General features: G+C 40.0%; 4 protein-coding genes across 4 annotated transcripts; 1 reads left to right on the forward strand and 3 right to left on the reverse strand.

The window, feature by feature from the left end:
* Positions 1-6,894: 6,894 nt before the first annotated feature.
* SecCl (Secretory chloride channel) lies at positions 6,895-10,787 on the reverse strand. The gene is made up of 7 exons (XM_017242644.3): positions 10,174-10,787; positions 8,701-8,828; positions 8,231-8,638; positions 8,016-8,174; positions 7,804-7,959; positions 7,355-7,734; positions 6,895-7,289 (listed from the first exon to the last, which is right to left on the reverse strand). Exons 1-7 carry the CDS (start codon positions 10,239-10,241, stop codon positions 7,047-7,049), a joined length of 1,542 nt encoding a protein of 513 aa, XP_017098133.2. The 5' UTR covers positions 10,242-10,787; the 3' UTR covers positions 6,895-7,046.
* Positions 10,788-14,212: 3,425 nt separating this feature from the next.
* Positions 14,213-15,017, reverse strand: QIL1 (MICOS complex subunit MIC13 homolog QIL1). The gene is made up of 2 exons (XM_017242671.3): positions 14,831-15,017; positions 14,213-14,760 (listed from the first exon to the last, which is right to left on the reverse strand). The coding sequence occupies exons 1-2, from the start codon at positions 14,839-14,841 to the stop codon at positions 14,406-14,408; spliced, it is 366 nt and encodes a 121-aa protein (XP_017098160.1). The 5' UTR covers positions 14,842-15,017; the 3' UTR covers positions 14,213-14,405.
* A 2,021-nt stretch (positions 15,018-17,038) lies between these two features.
* On the reverse strand, positions 17,039-17,751 carry Cpr78Ca (Cuticular protein 78Ca). The gene is made up of 2 exons (XM_017242705.3): positions 17,646-17,751; positions 17,039-17,581 (listed from the first exon to the last, which is right to left on the reverse strand). Exons 1-2 carry the CDS (start codon positions 17,676-17,678, stop codon positions 17,222-17,224), a joined length of 393 nt encoding a protein of 130 aa, XP_017098194.2. The 5' UTR covers positions 17,679-17,751; the 3' UTR covers positions 17,039-17,221.
* A 2,727-nt stretch (positions 17,752-20,478) lies between these two features.
* On the forward strand, positions 20,479-21,809 carry Cpr78Cb (Cuticular protein 78Cb). Its single transcript, XM_017242676.3, has 2 exons — positions 20,479-20,621; positions 20,704-21,809. The coding sequence occupies exons 1-2, from the start codon at positions 20,610-20,612 to the stop codon at positions 21,109-21,111; spliced, it is 420 nt and encodes a 139-aa protein (XP_017098165.2). The 5' UTR covers positions 20,479-20,609; the 3' UTR covers positions 21,112-21,809.
* Positions 21,810-22,018: the final 209 nt, after the last annotated feature.

Raw genomic sequence — 22,018 nt, forward strand, 5'->3', positions numbered from 1 at the left:
TGCAGTGGCCCATATAGGCCTCCCATAGGACTTTCCCCATTTTTGAAGGGGATGGCCCAGAAAATTGGACAAAAAATCGAAAAAATAATTTGCATCTAGATTTTGATGCAAATTGGTAGAAAATCGATCCACAAACCATTTAAGATACTCCTCTTAAGAATCGGATTAAAATTGCCAAAGACATGACCTTCGCAGTGACCCATATAGGCCTCCCATAGGACTTTCCCCATTTTTGAAGGGGATGGCCCAGAAAATTGGACAAAAAATCGAAAAAATAATTTGCATCTAGATTTTGATGCAGATTGGTAGAAAATCGATCCACAAACCATTTAAGATACTCCTCTCAAGAATCGGATCAGAATTGCCAAAGATATGGCATTTGCAGTGGCCCATATAGGCCTCCCATAGGACTTTCCCCATTTTTGAAGGGGATGGCCCAGAAAATTGGACAAAAAATCGAAAAAATAATTTGCATCTAGATTTTGATACAAATTGGTAGAAAATCGATCCACAAACCATTTAAGATACTCCTCTTAAGAATCGGATTAAAATTGCCAAAGATATGACCTTCGCAGTGGCCCATATAGGCCTCCCATAGGACTTTCCCCATTTTTGAAGGGGATGGCCCAGAAAATTGGACAAAAAATCGAAAAAATAATTTGCATCTAGATTTTGATGCAGATTGGTAGAAAATCGATCCACAAACCATTTAAGATACTCCTCTTAAGAATCGGATCAGAATTGCCAAAGATATGGCCTTTGTAGTGGCCCATATAGGCCTCCCATAGGACTTTCCCCATTTTTGAAGGGGATGGCCCAGAAAATTGGACAAAAAATCGAAAAAATAATTTGCATCTAGATTTTGATGCAAATTGGTAGAAAATCGATCCACAAACCATTTAAGATACTCCTCTTAAGAATCGGATTAAAATTGCCAAAGATATGACCTTCGCAGTGGCCCATATAGGCTTCCCATAGGACTTTCCCCATTTTTGAAGGGGATGGCCCAGAAAATTGGACAAAAAATCGAAAAAATAATTTGCATCTAGATTTTGATGCAGATTGGTAGAAAATCGATCCACAAACCATTTAAGATACTCCTCTTAAGAATCGGATCAGAATTGCCAAAGATATGGCCTTTGTAGTGGCCCATATAGGCCTCCCATAGGACTTTCCCCATTTTTGAAGGGGATGGCCCAGAAAATTGGACAAAAAATCGAGAAAATAATTTGCATCTAGATTTTGATGCAAATTGGTAGCAAATCGATCCACAAACCATTTAAGATACTCCTCTTAAGAATCGGATTAAAATTGCCAAAGACATGACCTTCGCAGTGACCCATATAGGCCTTCCATAGGACTTTCCCCATTTTTGAAGGGGATGGCCCAGAAAATTGGACAAAAAATCGAAAAAATAATTTGCATCTAGATTTTGATGCAGATTGGTAGAAAATCGATCCACAAACCATTTAAGATACTCCTCTCAAGAATCGGATCAGAATTGCCAAAGATATGGCATTTGCAGTGGCCCATATAGGCCTCCCATAGGACTTTCCCCATTTTTGAAGGGGATGGCCCAGAAAATTGCACAAAAAATCGAAAAAATAATTTGCATCTAGATTTTGATGCAAATTGGTAGAAAATCGATCCACAAACCATTTAAGATACTCCTCTTAAGAATCGGATTAAAATTGCCAAAGATATGACCTTCGCAGTGGCCCATATAGGCCTCCCATAGGACTTTCCCCATTTTTGAAGGGGATGGCCCAGAAAATTGGACAAAAAATCGAAAAAATAATTTGCATCTAGATTTTGATGCAGATTGGTAGAAAATCGATCCACAAACCATTTAAGATACTCCTCTTAAGAATCGGATTAAAATTGCCAAAGATATGACCTTCGCAGTGGCCCATATAGGCCTCCCATAGGACTTTCCCCATTTTTGAAGGGGATGGCCCAGAAAATTGGACAAAAAATCGAAAAAATAATTTGCATCTAGATTTTGATGCAGATTGGTAGAAAATCGATCCACAAACCATTTAAGATACTCCTCTTAAGAATCGGATCAGAATTGCCAAAGATATGACCTTTGCAGTGGCCCATATAGGCCTCCCATAGGACTTTCCCCATTTTTGAAGGGGATGGCCCAGAAAATTGGACAAAAAATCGAAAAAATAATTTGCATCTAGATTTTGATGCAAATTGGTAGAAAATCGATCCACAAACCATTTAAGATACTCCTCTTAAGAATCGGATTAAAATTGCCAAAGATATGACCTTCGCAGTGGCCCATATAGGCTTCCCATAGGACTTTCCCCATTTTTGAAGGGGATGGCCCAGAAAATTGGACAAAAAATCGAAAAAATAATTTGCATCTAGATTTTGATGCAGATTGGTAGAAAATCGACCCACAAACCATTTAAGATACTCCTCTTAAGAATCGGATCAGAATTGCCAAAGATATGGCCTTTGTAGTGGCCCATATAGGCCTCCCATAGGACTTTCCCCATTTTTGAAGGGGATGGCCCAGAAAATTGGACAAAAAATCGAAAAAATAATTTGCATCTAGATTTTGATGCAAATTGGTAGAAAATCGATCCACAAACCATTTAAGATACTCCTCTTAAGAATCGGATTAAAATTGCCAAAGATATGACCTTCGCAGTGGCCCATATAGGCCTCCCATAGGACTTTCCCCATTTTTGAAGGGGATGGCCCAGAAAATTGGACAAAAAATCGAAAAAATAATTTGCATCTAGATTTTGATGCAAATTGGTAGAAAATCGATCCACAAACCATTTAAGATACTCCTCTTAAGAATCGGATTAAAATTGCCAAAGATATGACCTTCGCAGTGGCCCATATAGGCTTCCCATAGGACTTTCCCCATTTTTGAAGGGGATGGCCCAGAAAATTGGACAAAAAATCGAAAAAATAATTTGCATCTAGATTTTGATGCAGATTGGTAGAAAATCGATCCACAAACCATTTAAGATACTCCTCTCAAGAATCGGATCAGAATTGCCAAAGATATGGCATTTGCAGTGGCCCATATAGGCCTCCCATAGGACTTTCCCCATTTTTGAAGGGGATGGCCCAGAAAATTGGACAAAAAATCGAAAAAATAATTTGCATCTAGATTTTGATGCAAATTGGTAGAAAATCGATCCACAAACCATTTAAGATACTCCTCTTAAGAATCGGATTAAAATTGCCAAAGATATGACCTTCGCAGTGGCCCATATAGGCCTCCCATAGGACTTTCCCCATTTTTGAAGGGGATGGCCCAGAAAATTGGACAAAAAATCGAAAAAATAATTTGCATCTAGATTTTGATGCAGATTGGTAGAAAATCGATCCACAAACCATTTAAGATACTCCTCTTAAGAATCGGATCAGAATTGCCAAAGATATGGCCTTTGTAGTGGCCCATATAGGCCTCCCATAGGACTTTCCCCATTTTTGAAGGGGATGGCCCAGAAAATTGGACAAAAAATCGAAAAAATAATTTGCATCTAGATTTTGATGCAAATTGGTAGAAAATCGATCCACAAACCATTTAAGATACTCCTCTTAAGAATCGGATTAAAATTGCCAAAGATATGACCTTCGCAGTGGCCCATATAGGCCTCCCATAGGACTTTCCCCATTTTTGAAGGGGATGGCCCAGAAAATTGGACAAAAAATCGAAAAAATAATTTGCATCTAGATTTTGATGCAAATTGGTAGAAAATCGATCCACAAACCATTTAAGATACTCCTCTTAAGAATCGGATTAAAATTGCCAAAGATATGACCTTCGCAGTGGCCCATATAGGCTTCCCATAGGACTTTCCCCATTTTTGAAGGGGATGGCCCAGAAAATTGGACAAAAAATCGAAAAAATAATTTGCATCTACATTTTGATGCAAATTGGTGGAAAATCGATCCACAAACCATTTAAGATACTCCTCTTAAGAATCGGATTAAAATTGCCAAAGATATGACCTTCGCAGTGGCCCATATAGGCCTCCCATAGGACTTTCCCCATTTTTGAAGGGGATGGCCCAGAAAATTGGACAAAAAATCGAAAAAATAATTTGCATCTAGATTTTGATGCAGATTGGTAGAAAATCGATCCACAAACCATTTAAGATACTCCTCTTAAGAATCGGATCAGAATTGCCAAAGATATGGCCTTTGTAGTGGCCCATATAGGCCTCCCATAGGACTTTCCCCATTTTTGAAGGGGATGGCCCAGAAAATTGGACAAAAAATCGAAAAAATAATTTGCATCTACATTTTGATGCAAATTGGTGGAAAATCGATCCACAAACCATTTAAGATACTCCTCTTAAGAATCGGATTAAAATTGCCAAAGATATGACCTTCGCAGTGGCCCATATAGGCCTCCCATAGGACTTTCCCCATTTTTGAAGGGGATGGCCCAGAAAATTGGACAAAAAATCGAAAAAATAATTTGCATCTAGATTTTGATGCAAATTGGTAGAAAATCGATCCACAAACCATTTAAGATACTCCTCTTAAGAATCGGATTAAAATTGCCAAAGATATGACCTTCGCAGTGGCCCATATAGGCTTCCCATAGGACTTTCCCCATTTTTGAAGGGGATGGCCCAGAAAATTGGACAAAATATCGAAAAAATAATTTGCATCTAGATTTTGATGCAAATTGGTAGAAAATCGATCCACAAACCATTTAAGATACTCCTCTTAAGAATCGGATTAAAATTGCCAAAGATATGACCTTCGCAGTGGCCCATATAGGCCTCCCATAGGACTTTCCCCATTTTTGAAGGGGATGGCCCAGAAAATTGGACAAAAAATCGAAAAAATAATTTGCACCTAGATTTTGATGCAGATTGGTAGAAAATCGATCCACAAACCATTTAAGATACTCCTCTCAAGAATCGGATCATAATTGCTAAAGATATGGCCTTTGCAGTGGCCCATATAGGCCTCCCATAGGACTTTCCCCATTTTTGAAGGGGATGGCCCAGAAAATTGGACAAAAAATCGAAAAAATAATTTGCATCTAGATTTTGATGCAGATTGGTAGAAAATCGATCCACAAACCATTTAAGATACTCCTCTTAAGAATCGGATCAGAATTGCCAAAGATATGGCCTTTGTAGTGGCCCATATAGGCCTCCCATAGGACTTTCCCCATTTTTGAAGGGGATGGCCCAGAAAATTGGACAAAAAATCGAAAAAATAATTTGCATCTAGATTTTGATGCAGATTGGTAGAAAATCGATCCACAAACCATTTAAGATACTCCTCTCAAGAATCGGATCAGAATTGGCAAAGATATGGCCTTCGCAGTGGCCCATATAGGCCTCCCATAGGACTTTCCCCATTTTTGAAGGGGATGGCCCAGAAAATTGGACAAAAAATCGAAAAAATAATTTGCACCTAGATTTTGATGCAGATTGGTAGAAAATCGATCCACAAACCATTTAAGATACTCCTCTTAAGAATCAGATTAAAATTGCCAAAGATATGACCTTCGCAGTGGTCCATATAGGCCTCCCATAGGACTTTCCCCATTTTTGAAGGGGATGGTCCAGAAAATTGGACAAAAAATCGAAAAAATAATATGCATCTAGATTTTGATGCAGATTGGTAGAAAATCGATCCACAAACCATTTTAGATACTCCTCTTAAGAATCGGATCAGAATTGCCGAAGATATGGCCTTCGCAGTGGCCCATATAGGCTTCCCATAGGACTTTCCCCATTTTTGAATTGGATGGCCCAGAAAATTGGACAAAATATCGAAAAAATAATTTGCATCTAGATTTTGATGCAAATTGGTAGAAAATCGATCCACAAACCATTTAAGATACTCCTCTTAAGAATCGGATTAAAATTGCCAAAGATATGACCTTCGCAGTGGCCCATATAGGCCTCCCATAGGACTTTCCCCATTTTTGAAGGGGATGGCCCAGAAAATTGGACAAAAAATCGAAAAAATAATTTGCATCTAGATTTTGATGCAGATTGGTAGAAAATCGATCCACAAACCATTTAAGATACTCCTCTCAAGAATCGGATCATAATTGCTAAAGATATGGCCTTTGCAGTGGCCCATATAGGCCTCCCATAGGACTTTCCCCATTTTTGAAGGGGATGGCCCAGAAAATTGGACAAAAAATCGAAAAAATAATTTGCATCTAGATTTTGATGCAGATTGGTAGAAAATCGATCCACAAACCATTTAAGATACTCCTCTCAAGAATCGGATCAGAATTGGCAAAGATATGGCCTTCGCAGTGGCCCATATAGGCCTCCCATAGGACTTTCCCCATTTTTGAAGGGGATGGCCCAGAAAATTGGACAAAAAATCGAAAAAATAATTTGCACCTAGATTTTGATGCAGATTGGTAGAAAATCGATCCACAAACCATTTAAGATACTCCTCTTAAGAATCAGATTAAAATTGCCAAAGATATGACCTTCGCAGTGGTCCATATAGGCCTCCCATAGGACTTTCCCCATTTTTGAAGGGGATGGTCCAGAAAATTGGACAAAAAATCGAAAAAATAATATGCATCTAGATTTTGATGCAGATTGGTAGAAAATCGATCCACAAACCATTTTAGATACTCCTCTTAAGAATCGGATCAGAATTGCCAAAGATATGGCCTTTGCAGTGGCCCATATAGGCCTCCCATAGGACTTTCCCCATTTTTGAAGGGGATGGCCCAGAAAATTGGACAAAAAATCGAAAAAATTATTTGCATCCAGATTTTGATGCAGATTGGTGGAAAATCGATCCACAAATCGTTTAAGATACTCCTCTCAAGAATCGAATCAGTATTGGCCAAGAATATTCCGTTTATCAACTGTATTTTAAATATATTTAATAAATTATCGGTTTTCAGAGGATTTTTTGTAGGAATATATATTTTAGTATGTTCTTTCTATAATTTTAAATGATCAACATTTGTACAACTATGAGATGATGCATCTTACAATATAATAATTATTTGCGTTAACAAATAGACAAGATTTCACATTGGTGGCGACCCGGGGGTCAAAATCTTATAACACGTACACGAAGGTCCAGTAGAGGGCATTGAAGGCCAGAAACATGCAGGGGAACAGGAGCCTGGACCGCCGATCGATCCACATGGCGATCTCCTGCGGGGTCATCGTGGTGAAAGTTGGAGGAGTTTCCTTTTTCTCCTTGTCCTTGTCTATGTCCACGATGTGGTCATTACTGGTTCGTTCACTGCAAATGGATACTGTGTCGGCGCACTCGGTTTTGATGATGGGCAAGTTGGGCTAAGGATTTAAAGGATAAAACGATAGTAGATTTGAATCACCAAAGTATTGGTAAGGATACTCACGTGAACTGTTAAGTAGTTGTTGAAGCCCGGATTCACAGTTCCATTGCCGTTACGCACACTTTCCGTGCTCGAGACTATGTTGTCCAGACTGGAGCAGGATCTGGCCCGGGACTCGTTGCTCAGACTGCCGCCAATCTGACGTCGCGAGGGTCGCGGGGTCAACGTGGACTTGATGATGTATTTGCTGTTGACCTTCTTCAGTTCAATGTTCTCCTTCCGCCGCCAGATTGTGTTCACAAAGGCAAACTCCACCAGGCTGCCAAAGATGAAGAAAGTGCATCCCAGGAACCAAACCTCCGACACCTTGATGTAGCTAACCTTGGGCAGGGTTTTGCTCTGCGACGAGGACAGTGTGATGAACGACAGCATAGTGCTGGTTCCTGGAGGATACAAAGGTTCAAGATCAAGATTAGATATACATTTTTATAAATATTTCATTATAACCCTACCAAGCATAATTCGGGGTGGCGAGGCATCAGCTTGTAGCCAAAAGGATACCCAGGAAATGGCCACAATCATCATGGAGGGCAGGTAGTAATCCAGCAGATAGAAACCAATCTCCCGCTTCAGATTCACAGTAAAACTCAAAGAGCTGTAGTTTCCCACTAGAAAAAGAATATAAAGTTAAATCAAGTCTTGAAAATAGCCTTTCCCATCTTACCAAAAGCTCCATGTCGAAGATTTTCTATATCCGAAACAACCAAGGTGGTGTTGTGCCAAAATCTGGCCATATTGTACTCCGTAAGGCGCATCTCAGGATCAAAGGATATGGGCATATGCTCCTCCCATTCCAAAACCAAGTCCGAGGTGTTGTACATCCCTTTGGAAGAGTTTGTAAATTATTGGAGTTCAAAATTCCAGACTTAAATCACTTACAGCTCTCCAGGACAGTGGAGCAAAATTGCTGATCGAAGGGGAACTTTTTAAAGTTCATCCAGCAGTAGAGGGTGGCCTGCATCCTGGTGGAAATGATAACGTTGCCCTCTGGCGACAGAGAGGTCAGGACATCCTTCTCGTCCGTGCCCAGGATGCTGGATTCGCGTTCGTTGGAGAAGAAGATGTGTGGCAGCCAGAGGCGTTCGCTCAGGTGCTTCTGGCCCAGGATGTTGTCGTAGCGGTTGAACTCCTTGTAGGCCAGCCGTTTGTCCTGGAAACTCAGCTGCAGGAGGGCGTGCATCTTGAATTGCAGCAGGTCCGAGTTCAGATTTTGCAGGAAGTATACATAGATCCTTGTCTTTACGACAATGGGCAGGCGTTTTACAGGTTGCGCCGTATAATTGTAGTCTTGAAGGAAAATTACATTTTAGTTAAAGTTTTTTTGATAATATTTAGTTTTCTAAACTCACCTATAGGCCTTTCGAGGCGATCATACCGGCAGACGTGGGTCAATCTTTGGATGAGTTGGGTCTGTTGCAGGCTAGAGGCATTCACCATAGAAGGACACTCTTCCTCGTCAACGGCTAAGATGTTGGCACTGAAAGTTAAAAAGAAGTAGAGTTTATAATAACGCGAATTAAAATCCCAGTGACGAAAACATATGCAACACCCTCAATATCACCCTGAGTTCTCTAGATCTTACTCTCACTATATAATATTAAATTATTTAATATTCAATTAAATTACTTCACACCCTAAAAATCTGCGAAGCAATATCTTTAAAATGCATTAAACATTTTAAAATTTTCGGGCAGTACTTTAGAAATAAAAGTAAAGTAAATTTAAGGGTTTAGTGCGATATTCCATGCTAGAAATACTGTTTCGGTTTCCGACTTCTTCAGAGCAAAGCCGCATTAATGGGATAGGAATAAAGCCGTGGAGTGAGCAGTGAGTACCTGAGCAGCTGTGCAAGCTCATTTGCAGGTACCTTAAATCATCAAACGGCGAAATAAATGGCTAAATAAAAATAAATAATAGGAAAATATTTGTCTTCTCTTCTGGCAGTCGCCTATTATTTAACTAGTATTTTATTTTTTCTATTTTTCGCCATTATTTGCCCGCTTGCGCAACAACAAAAATTATTGAATTCAATTGACCTGGTCCCCCATAACAGGAAACTAATTAGAGTCCGTATTGATATAGCGGCCCGATCTTGAACTTATCCGATAAGAAATCTTCACCGAGCCGGGCACGGGGACTCTTGAACCTTTTGTTTCGGACTTCAAAGGCGAAATGCCGACTGTAATAATAATTTTCGGTGCGTTTGTGAGAAAATCTTAATTAAATTCTAATCTCAGAAGGTCTGAGGATTTATTTTTGCCATCGTCTGAAGATTTATCAAAGGCTTAGGGAAATTAAATATTCCCCGACTGATTTTTGTTGAGCAACAACAACAGGTTCGGAAATCTGGAAAAATCCAATCCATCTGGTATTTTCCAGGGACAGGAAATATTTATAAGCAATGTTTCCAAATTCTGTGATGGGTGTAAGCCCCAGTCTTATCAGATTTCTTGTAAACACATTCTCTGAAACATCATCTTGTTATCAGATAAAATTTTTTGAATTTCGTTATCAATGGAATCTGGTAATGAGCAATACTTTAACTTTTATATTTCCCTATTCCTGGTTTGATCTTTAACTTCAGAATAATGCGATTCTTTTTTGAAAGTCTTGAGTAGATTTTAGATTAGGAATACTTTTGGAAAGTTACTCGATTACCTTTTCGTGTCAAACAAAAAGCGAAGAAACCAATCTAAATATAGAAAAGTCTTGCTAAAATTATTATCAGACCCCTGGGGGTACAGAGGCAAACCAATTTGAATGATGTATCTGATATTTGGTTATTGGTTGGGTTTTTCCGCACCATTCCAGTTGAAACTTACCCCAGACAGGCCCAGATGCAGTATCCAAAGACGAAAGTAATCCACAAGCCCTGCGAGAGGTCCTTCATGTTGAATTTTTGTTAAAATTTCCTACTCGATTGGGGGGGTTTTCTGAACTGATCTTTTCGGTGGCCTCTTGCTAAATGATTCGATTTTGTTGGCTTGTCAAATTATATGCTCATGTTTCACACGATCTCCTCGCACATTCACTTCACACATTCACTTTGCAATTAATGCAAATCCAATTCGATTGATTCTGATGTGTTTTTTATTCGCGAATTTCCCACAGACACCTCGAGGACGAGGAGACAGGTCTACGGGGTACGGTTTACGGTCTACGGCTGCTTTCGGTTTGAGATCGCGCCGCTTTTGCGCCTTGTAGAAATACCCGGAGAATCCGAACCGCAGAACCCGAACCGAGTCTGCTCTGTCTCTGCCGCTGTTTACGAAGCACTGGCTTTTTAGGTGAAGTTCGTGCTGTGCTGATCTAGCTCTCAAATATTTTGTCGCTTTTTTTGGGGGAGACTGATAAGCTCTGCTGCTCAGTGATACTGCCACCCACAACCCGAAGGAAAACAACAACCGCCGCACAGGTACTGGTGCTACCTGGTCAAGAGCTCAAAAGCAAAAGCGCAGGGTCGAATGGCGATCGGCGCACTTATAAGCAGGTATAGACCATATATACTATATGGACCTAGACTCACCCGCGTGCGTTTCCCACTCGGAGAAAAACTATCAGTGGAAAGGGTCCATCTTAAAGGTTTTAATAAAAATTAACCCACAAATAAATACTAGGAAATGATGAGGCAATTATGGATAGGTCCTTTATACAAGCTATAATATTTTATAAAGGATACTTCAAGGATTACAGTTAGTAGTCTTTAGTTTATATTTTTCCAAAGTTTTAAGAAAATTTCACAAGAATATAAAACACCTCAAATATTAAAGCAGATACTAATATTTTTGTTGTCCAAAACAAATAAATAATTAAATTGTAGAATAGGCAATTCCGCATTATTTGTGACCAGCGTCAAGCCCTTTGAAATGAGTTTTTAGACGATAAAATATTATTCCCTGTGATTCATTTTGTGCAACAATAAGAGTTAGATGATGGGGCACAATTATGTATGTTTTTGTTTGCTGTGCACGAATCGGAAGCGAAGCATCATTACAAGTATTATTGCACCGCCTGGGAAACCGGTATGGAACGCGTATTGGAAAATGCACCGAATGCGAATAAATAATCGTAACATTTATAAAGACACTCCAGCTCGGAGGCACTCGCATTTCTTGCCCTGTTGCCAGGCATTAGCATATTTCGATCGGTCCGTCCGTAACAAATCGATGGAGCTAGTCATACCTAGTCATATGGGCAGCTAGTCATATGTTTGTCCAAGTGTTCCAGGCTCCAGCAGCTTCTAATTAAGGCTGTAATGTTTGCGCACGCTCTCGGCAATGTGTTTAATCTTCACTTGACTGGCAGAAAATCTATAATTCAAACTTGGACCTGGTTGGATGGTTCAACAAACCCGTCATTGTGTCCCCAAACAACAAACTATTCAATTCTTATCAGCAAACAATTGCAATTCCTCCTGGTTGAACGATCGAGCCAAGGGATTATGCTCTGAGGTCGAAATCCGCACACTCCTCCACACCTAAAAATATTCAAAAAAAAATACACAAAAATGTATAGATTAAATTATAATGAGTCTGACGAAGGCAAAGGCGAAGCTAAAGCCGCGACGTGACACAGAATTAAGAGTGTGACAATAATTGAATATATGACAAATGGCCAATTGCGGAATGAGTTAATATCATTTTGTCAAATACAATTACGCTCGATACTCAATATATTGGTAACTAGTAGTTGGCCCGGCCTACAGTAGTCTTGAAACCCGAGTGGATCGTGATTGGGGCCTACCGGCTGGTTATGTTTGAATGATTTATTTCCCATTTGTTCAGTGGACAGGTGTACGAGACAATTCAAGTGCTACAATAGCACGAGATAGATAAAAGCTTCCACAAAGTTTTACAAGATTTAAAAAAGTTGTAAAAATTCATTGCGAAAAGTTGGTTACTTAATTTTGGAACTCAGGAAATGCGTCATTCTAGGGGTTTTCTTTCTTTTTTCAGATATTTAAAGGGTTCTATTTTCTTACCTTTATAAGTAAAAGATACCTTAAATTATGACCTAATAATATACAAAAATCTCCTCCAACTCTAGGTTAAAACTTTGAAAATCCTGAAAATTATAAACTACTAATTCTAAAAATAAAAAAACAGTTCTTACGTCAATTCAACGCCGGACTTTTCTCAACTTCTCACCTCTTATCGGGGTTATTTTAAGAACTTTAATTAAATGAAATGCCCGTAGCTGAGCATATTTGATCTGGGAATATTTAACAAGAAGGCTTATTTAATTATTGTTCGCATTGCCAAGGCAAACAGCGCCCACTTGTGATCTTATTTGGCCAATTTGGCGCGCAAAGAGCACGGCTTATCACGGCTATCGTCCTATTTGCTCCAGATCTCTAGACTCCAGACTCTGGGAGTCAATGCCATGGTCCGATCCGCTCCAATCCGGACGGAGGTGTTGCTGGGGTTTCGGCTTTCGAGGTTAAAAGTTTATTTGCTGCGATTTTTATGGGTCGGTGGCAATGTGATTCTGCTGTTTACCCACAAATATTGGTCCAAGCTATTGCATAATATTTATCCGGCGGCAATGGAGTCCTGGTTAGCACGTGATTGCGTGATTCGATCAAGAGATCTATATCTTTATCTTCAATATGACTGTAGGATGAGTCACCGGCGGTGTCACTTTTTGGCGGTGGGGGTGGGGGGCAGGCAGAGTCTTTATCTCAAGACAACATCTGGCAGGCGGTTAGACAGTTGCTTGTGTTTGAATGCGAAAAGTTTAATTAATTAAAAACAAAAATTGAAAATGGTGTGCCATGTAAATAGAAGCCCGCGTCAGGGGCATTCAGTAAATATCAAATACAATAAATAGAATTGCAAACAAACGTACTCGAAATCGAAATTAAAAACGTGTAGTATTACCCGGCAGATAATCGGAGACGATGGACTCAAGTGCCTGTCTAAAATTAAAGCGATGACTGCCGAATCCGAGTGGGTTTTTGGGGATGGCCAGTGGCTAGGTCTCTCTATCTTTTGTTGCCGTTTTCGAGTTGACTTCTGGGCCATAATCTCCGACTCCTTGGTAGCCAAATTATAGCACCACATTGTTATCAGCCAGCGGGGCGTACGAACCCCTTCAGTGACGTCCGTTGGGTAGCATTTAAAGCTTTGTTTAATATTTACTCTGGCCACCGAGGCGTATGCGTAATATTCTGTTATTTCTGATTCAAACCGTAACGGAAGCTGCTGTAAAATGTCAACCGTTCCACTGAAAGATGACGACGGATCGTTTTGTTTTCATTTTATCTCCGGTGTGTTGGACAACCGCCATCGCAGTATAAATTTCCAATCTTGAACACTGTTTACAGCAATAATATCGTGTTATCAGTCCCAGTATGTACAATGCTTATGTGGATGCGATCCCCGCACGACTGACTAGAGCCCACAAAAAATAAATAATTCACGTGTTTCAGAGACATCACCGTGACAACTCACTCTGGCTTTTTCTCCCGGGCTAGCCAAATACAGAACCGGAGCGGTAGTGTTTAATAAATCAGTTGCTCCAGGTTTTTTCGGCCTGGGACAGGCGGCTTACGTGCGATGGGAAAAGATCTTAGCAAATTAACTCAGACTGCTCCCAGGGCAGTCACAAAAAACGAGAATCACTGGAATATTTATAGAAGCGCATATCACAAAAATAATAACAGGCTATCCGGTCTAAGAGTTTTGTTTACCTAGACGCCAAAAAACTTGTAATAAATCACTGAGGGTGTAAAACAAGCTTTTCGAAGCTAAAATATGTATGCTACGATTACGGCTACCCGATTTTGCAGTAACAGTGATAAAGTAGAGCACCCATAACAGAACCTAACTATCCCCTTATCCAGTATCAAACACATTCAGCTTCAGGGCGATCTTAGCGCTTACCACGTAAAGTTTTGTATTTCTAAACTGGAAGTTCCAGCTCGATGCGTTTAAGTACGCCAAAAACACATTTTTCGTCATGGATCCGCTGGACTACGGATCCCTAAACGTTACACAGACATTATTCAATAGGCTAACTATGAGCTAACACGAAAACAGCCTCCCAAAGGTGATTACTTCGCCGCACCGGGTTCACCGCCGGTGATGGCCGGCGACTTGGCAAAGTCCTCGAAGGTGTCCTTGATCTTCTTCAGGCCCCGGCCGGCGTAGCAGGGCAGCATGTGAACGAAGCGGAAGGAGCTCTTGACGCCCTCGTTATAGTAGTGCTTTGCCAGGAATCGGATCTCACCCGATTTGGGCAACTGTGGAACCTCGAAAGGCAGCTGTTTCTTCGCCTTCTGAACGTAGGGACAGAGCTCCGACTTGATGTTGTTGTACAGCTTATCGGTGTGGTCCGTGCTACCCCAGATGCCCACACTCCGGGTGTAGTACACCACTCCACCAACGGCGCTACAGCGCAGAAGAAATCTGCAAAATAAAAGGTACAAATTAGCAAACTCTGCTTACGTAAGTTGCCAAAATTTGCAATTTTTCTCACCCCACAACCATGGTGATCTGTTGGATTTGTTAGGAAGAGAGAGTGACAGTCAATTGAGGGTTGTATGGAATCCAAACTCGTCTAGTCTGGTCGTTTTCGTTTAGAATTTAGGCAATTCCTATTTCATATTTTTGTCTCGCTAAAATGTTTTTTATTTTTGAAGTGTTAACAAATATCCAATTGTAGTGTTAGAAAACGTCAAAATTAGTGTGGTGTAATGCTTGGCTAATGCGATGTGGCAACTCCAATCCTAACTCAACTCAATGGTGAATAAGGGAGTTTTAAATTTGCTTTGAAAATTTTATTTTGTGTTTAATTCGCTTTTTTCGAACACTTGAGGATTTTATATAATATTCTTATCAAGAAGCAGCTATCACTATTTTGAAGTAAGAAGATTTTGTTTAAAAACGATAAGTGGTAGTTCAGGTAATCAGCTACAAAGTCATCGACCTTTTGGTTCGACTTATTATGTGTGTATTTAAAATTTAAATTTACAAACTTTTCATATTGTTAACATTGATTTGAACACACCTTTTTCAAGTTAAGTGGGCCATTGACCTTTGAAAAGAGAAACGCCTCAGTTATAATCAAAATGACTGTTAAAAATTCATATTTTATGGCAAAACTTTCGACTCGGTCTAGATTACCCAGCACCTGTTGTCGCCTTTGAAGTAGATTCTTAATTCCTAAATTAGTTGATTAATAAGATTTAATACTTGGTTGGATGCTAAACTCCCAGCGGTGGCATAAAAGCAGTTAAGCCTGTCATCAAAGCCTTATGGATGCTTGTTCCGATCCATAAATCAGCAGCCGGTGATATTTAGCCGGGGGAGTCAAAAATAACAAAAGCTGAGACCCCTGCAACCAGACTGGCACGTGGATAGATTTTCGCAAAATCCGAAACACAGAACATGGCGAGACAGAACTCGTTAGAAACTATTGGGATTTAGAAGAGTTTCGAATCTGGAAGACGGACGGATACAAATTGGCCGTGTTTCCCGACATGTTGCCAGTCATCTGTCTAATATGTGTTTGAAAGCTTAATGCTTCTGTTGAAAGGGGCGATCCGATAAGCGAACCCGTCATGAATAATTCATATTCGGTTTTGTCTGAATATGAATGGTTCTGCCAACTAGTTGGATATCCGACGCACTGCATCAACGGGGGAACGCGAACGCATGGCTTACATGGTGGAACTCCGGAGGTGCGCGCCGTAATCTATTGGTGATATATCTTCCCCCAAGGCCGGAACCAAATTGGAGATTAATTTGAGGCGAACACGAGCATCAATCAGCGACTTGTTTCGGTGACATTAAGTGCCAACTTGGTGGACGGTGTTAACTCCATTTGGTTTATTAGTCTGGTTACATAAAGTGGGTCTCGACTAGTCGGTCAATATTATGCAACGACCTTAATTAGGCGCCCACATGCAAATTAGCGACACTCTTTTCTTTGATTGCCTTTAAAAGCGAAAGTCGTTCTTAAAGACAAGGTCATCCCATCGGAGAAGTATGACAAATTTTTTTCATAAAGAAACCAGCTCATAGTGCTTTGATGAAAGCTGGCATTTTGGCTCCATTTAGTTTCTGAATCATTAGCATAGAAACATGATTTCGACTAGTTCTGCAGTTCATAAATCTTTGACTATTTCAAAGAATATTCTTAAAATGGATCTCAGGTTTGCATCTCAGATTTTGGAATGCACACTGAGAAAAGTTGATATCCGTTTCTATTCTTTCCTTCTTAAGTCTCATTTCGTTGAGTTATGGTTTATAAATAACGAACATTAATGAACTTTTTAGCATGAACTTCAAATATATTTTGGTTGACATTTAGACGGTATTAGAAATGGTATCTAAAGAACCACTTTAGTTTTGTCTCAAAAGAATTAAAAATTCAGAATTATCTTTTTAAAATATTTGTGTGCTCGATAAGTACAATAATAATGAGAGAAATATTAATACTTAATAGCCTCTATTATTTTATCAACCTTTACAAAAAGACTTTATTGAAGGGAAAATATAGGTCTTTTTTATAATCTTAATATTTCTTCAGCTCTTGATTTTTATCTCTTACCCATTTCTACTTCCACTACGACTATTACTTGTCTTTGCTTATTATTTTTGTTTGGATACAGCTTTCCGGACTTTCAGACAAAAGATCGATTAAATCTAGTACTTTATTTATATTTCTAGAATATTTATTTGTTTGCTACATATTTTGGCATGATTCTGTGCCGGCTGATTGCCGTTGAGTTTGTCGCATTTGCATGTGAAAACGATAAACATAAATACAAAATTTAAATATTCCTCAACTGCAACGGCATTCAGCCAGGCAATAATTAGGAGTCAATATATAATTGTTTTAATGTGGAATTTTGGTATCTGATCTTTACCAGCGCCTCGACCTCCGCTCGTCGACGGGCGAGTGGGTGCGAATGTATTCCAACTGTCGGATTACATGCAGCGGAATCGTTGGAATCATATCTCCGGTGGGCTGGTATCCATTCGCATCGGCCACGTACGAGAAGGTCACCGGAATGCCCTCGGGCGACACGTACTGCACCACTCCCACTGCTCCGTTTTCGTTGCCAGCCCCCTTGGTGGTGATCCCGTTGGTGGTCTGGAACTCGAAGCTGTAGAGGCCGAGCGAGTCCGGCGGGATATTCCGGTAGTAGATGGTTCTGGCCGCCGAGTCCCGGGCAATTCCGATACAGAAATGCAGGCATCCGAGGGTCACAACGAGGAGTATCTGACGTGCGGGAGGATTAGCGGATCCCAACAACAAACAATTCAATAACAAACGACGCACAAACCTTGCAAAACGAGCGCGACGACGGAGACATCATCTCCTAATTAAAATAATTCCAAATGTTTGACTTTTCTGTCTGGATCTCGAACCTGAAACCGAACCTGAATCGGACTCAGTGTTCAAAATAAAACCGTTATATAGCCGTGGTAATAGCGACGATCTGCTGCAGTCGAAGGTTGAATTTGGACTGGCCCGAAGAGATTAAAACGGGTCCAAAAGGAAGCTTTCGATTTCGGCAGGGGAAGTTTGTGCTAATTTTATTCGAAACGAAACGGCTTTCTGAGAACAGTTCTCTTATTGAAAAACCGAGGGGTAAACAAAGCATAAATCAGGAATCGATGCATCCGAAAAAGCAACAGCAACATCATCGCCCCAATCATCTTCAAAAGACGAGTCCGAAGCACGGGAATTGATTTATAATAATTTTGTGTTAATGTCGGGCTATTATCGCCTGACAATGAAGTTGTTTTCGGATCTTTCGGGGTCTATTTGTAGGTGTGCCTGCATAGCAGTCTCGAATGAGATCGAAAGTATGCACAGTGGGGCGACATTGGTTCCCCTATCGATTTCATGGGTTTTCCGCGACTGACAAATTGCTGCATTTAGTTATTAATTTATTATAATTAAATTCTATTTTCGGCTGCTGTAAAAGGTCATGGTTGAGGCGCACTCTTAACTAAAAAGCCAATACCAAACAAATTAGTTTGATTTAATGAGGCGTGCTAAATATGCGTATAATACGTCAACTTTGATTATTCGATTAACTGTTTGCGATTTTAAACCGAAACTGGAAATGCTAAAGGTTCACTGCACAATCATCGATCATGGCTGAAATCGAGTTTCGGTGTTTGGCTTGAATTATTTGGCAAACCAAATAACTTCTGTTTTGCAAGTACATGGAACGGGTTTTTGGGAATTTGTGTAACGAATCCAAAAATAATATTTAAAAATATATGGCGTGACTGTTCATCTTCTTAATATAAATGTTTAAGATAGCTTTTAGGATAGCTTTGAACCACTGTGCGGGATTGGGAACTATGCAGACCTAGACCTTGCACGACTTGTACGTTTCGGACCCGCACCCTGTGATTTGCATAGCGCGACTTTACAACTCGCCGCCCCGCCAAGGTGTCTCTGCTGCAGAATCAGTCAATCACTCCATCAATCAGAATGCCTATGCGTTTGCCTAATGATATTTGCATTGTGTTTAAATTTTGTTTGCTTTGAAAAGTATTTGCTAATTAAGAAGAAACGTCCAGCGTTTATTCATCGTTTACATAGTCTTCAATAAAAGACGGGCAGCACGCTGGCCGAAGATGAAAGCATGAAGCGAAAATAATCTTCGGCTAATTTTCAGACATAAATCTTCAAGTCAAACAAGTCGAGATCTTTTCGCGGACAACATTAATTAAGTAACACAAATCGACGCCAAATAGTTTAGCCTTAGAATCAGTTGCGAAACACAAACACGAAAAACTAGAAAACCAAAGCCGAAACCAAAACACAACCGATCAACTGCCTTTTCCAGTTCTCCTTCTGCGAAACGATCATCTTCTCCGGTCGAGATGCGTGTGTGAACTATTAGATAGTTTTCGGTTGACTCTGACCCCCCAGGGTATTTGACACTTTGGAAACATTAATTAAGAAATGTAGAATTATGCTAATAAACAACTCCTGCTTATGTTTAGTTATAAAACTAAAATTTGTTTGGTTATTCGTGTTTGGAATTATTATAATTTATGCAGCGAAGCCAGCCCACTAGCAAACATTCTGATATTTGGGCCAAAAAACAAAAGACTTAGGCAACGAACTGACATCGACTGTCAGAATCAGTCTGCCTTTGAAACTGTTAAGTGGTAGAACCATACTGTGTCATTGTTCCTGATCCGGAACTGCTTACGTTAATTATACTTCTGCGCCTGATTAACAAATCAAAGCTCGTTAGATCGACTTCTGTTAGTCCTATTACCGTTCTGGCCGGCTTCTCATAATTTTGATGGCCTATTTTCTTTGATTTTATCGCATTTTCTGTGATTTTTATGGGCCTTATTTGCATTCGATTCGAGCCAAAAACTATAAACAAAACATGAAAAGGCTTTAAAAATAATTTTTTATATTTTTATGTGATTATTTGAGAACATGCTGGGCTCCGAAATGCTTCCGTGTTATGGGATCCCCAGATGGTTAAGTTACTTTGGTGATTAGCACTTTTTTTTTTAAGAGAGCTAGCCGAATTTTGTTTACAGTTTAATGCTTCTGTTTTAGTAAGTCAAATATAATAGAGTTTTGTTATTAAAATAAAATAAAAAAAGCTCTAAACTGTTAGAGAAATTCAATAAAGAAAACAATAGACTTCCATTGAGTTGAACGCCTTCCGCTCTTGAGTGGCATAAAAATCAAAATCAAAACCACTGCCATAATAAATTTTCAACGAAATTGGCTTCGGATCTTCAAGAACTCAAACTACTTGACACTTTTTAGTCTCGTTTTTATCCGCCTCTGACGTTTAAAGCCATAAAATATGAATAAGCAAACATGGTCTCCGCCAGATAAAACGGAAATGAATTATTTAGCCAATTCGCTGCGACCTGGTATCAAATATCGAGAATCTTTGGCTGGTCTAGGGTAGGGTAGGGTAGTAGCGCCCATGTCAGATAACCGAAACAAAAGATGGACCCAAGCCGAGCCGGGCCAAGCCAGCGTGATTATTGGCATTTGGTTATGCTTATTAGATTTTCGCTGCTTACGTTTTGGGCAGATGTTTTCCTCATATATATTAGAAAAGAGCATCGCGCCGGATTGGCAGTACGGTGGCTAACTTTGAACCTCGCAGACGTCGCTCCTCGCAGACCTTAAAATCGAAACGAAAATAATTCAAAATATATTCGAAGTTATTTCGAAACTTACTGTGTGATTTTGTGCGGTGTCGTCGTGGTGTGTGCAAAAAACACAGAAACAAAATACAAATATGCGATATTTTGTAAGCATTCGGCCATGGGCCCTAATCTGTGTTCCCGATCTGTGATCATATCGATGGCTGATAAGACCCCTTTTGGTTTCAGCTGATTGGATTGCTCTTCGTGGGCCTGATTTTGTTGGAAGTGGATGGCCGTCTGGTGCGGGTTCGCCGGATCCGGCGGCTAGTAGGCGGCGACGAGCGGGATGCCCAGATCACGGATTTCCGGGTATCACCCTTGGACGACGAGGGCGTCTTTAAGTTCGCCTTCAAAACCAGCAACGGCATCGATGTCCAGGCTGCTGGCACTGCCCTGGAAACCATTGGAATTTATAGCTACACCTCGCCCGAGGGGGTGCCCATCGAAACCCGGTACATAGCCGATGAGCTGGGCTTCCATGTGGTGGGCCGCCATCTGCCGCAGCCTCCTCCAACACCCGACTATATCCTGCGATCCTTGGAATACATTCGCACCCACACCGAGGATGGCAAGCTGAAGCCAAACGTGTTCTGAAGTTCCTGAAGTTCAAACCCCATATATTCGCACCGATTTGGATGCAAGTGTCCAAGAAGAAGGCTGAACCCACCACACCATTTAGCACGTACTAATCTAGCACCACCAACTAACTAAGAACATTCCCCAACTTAAACTAAGTTGTTGCTAGTTGTTGTAAGTTCTTCGAACTGCGCAAATGTTCATTAACTTTTCTTTGTCTTCACCTTGAGGTTTTTCTGGTTGGGCTATAAATCACCCATCCATCGATTCTTCCGTGGCGTGAATTTATTGTATTTGCGCCCATAAAGAGCAAACAAAGGCACGCCCAAAAAAAGCACACACATCTTCAAAAAAGAAATCTCAAGTGACCCCATCGAATTCTATCTTGTTATCCCATTATCCGCTAACAGCTTTATTTGTCTGCGCGTCTGATTAATATTTACGTCTATTCTCAGATATGGAAATTTGAAAACTGGATGGAAATGAATCGCGATTCTGTTTCTGTGTTTGGCGATCTAGCGATGACTTAATAACAAAAGGCATTTTCTTTCCGGGTAAAAAAAAAAATTGTGTATGTCCATAAAAAGAACACAAAAAAATCTAGCGGGAACATTTGCAAACATTCGAATCAAGTTCGGCCTGCTCGAATTTAAAAACGACAAATTATAATAAGCTAATAAGCAAAACAATTAAATCATGCAAATTTTGAAAACATATGTTGATCGTCTTTTTTTTTTAAATGGTAGCCTAAAAGTATAGTTTTATCTTTAGCTGTTTTTGGCTTTTCAGATACTGAATATACATGAAATGACCTGCTTTGTTAATTGGTTATTAAATGTATTAATCAGATGAGATTAATTAATTGATTTTAAGAGGCATTCGCAGCTGGATCCATTTAATACCCTTTATTTGGAATAACTTACTT

Source organism: Drosophila bipectinata, chromosome 3L (genome assembly GCF_030179905.1).
Source record: "Drosophila bipectinata strain 14024-0381.07 chromosome 3L, DbipHiC1v2, whole genome shotgun sequence".
Lineage (NCBI taxonomy): Eukaryota > Metazoa > Arthropoda > Insecta > Diptera > Drosophilidae > Drosophila > Drosophila bipectinata.

Excerpts from the sequence above, each read along its gene's own strand:
- SecCl (XM_017242644.3), bottom strand. The coding sequence starts at position 10,241 with ATGAAGGACCTCTCGCAGGGCTTGTGGATTACTTTCGTCTTTGGATAC. Across the intron at positions 8,829-10,173 it reads TGCATCTGGGCCTGTCTGGG|TGCCAACATCTTAGCCGTTG; the intron begins GTAAGTTTCAAC and ends TTTAACTTTCAG. Across the intron at positions 7,960-8,015 it reads TCTTCGACATGGAGCTTTTG|TGGGAAACTACAGCTCTTTG; the intron begins GTAAGATGGGAA and ends TTCTTTTTCTAG.
- Cpr78Ca (XM_017242705.3), bottom strand. The coding sequence starts at position 17,678 with ATGATGTCTCCGTCGTCGCGCTCGTTTTGCAAG. Across the intron at positions 17,582-17,645 it reads CGTCGCGCTCGTTTTGCAAG|ATACTCCTCGTTGTGACCCT; the intron begins GTTTGTGCGTCG and ends CCCGCACGTCAG.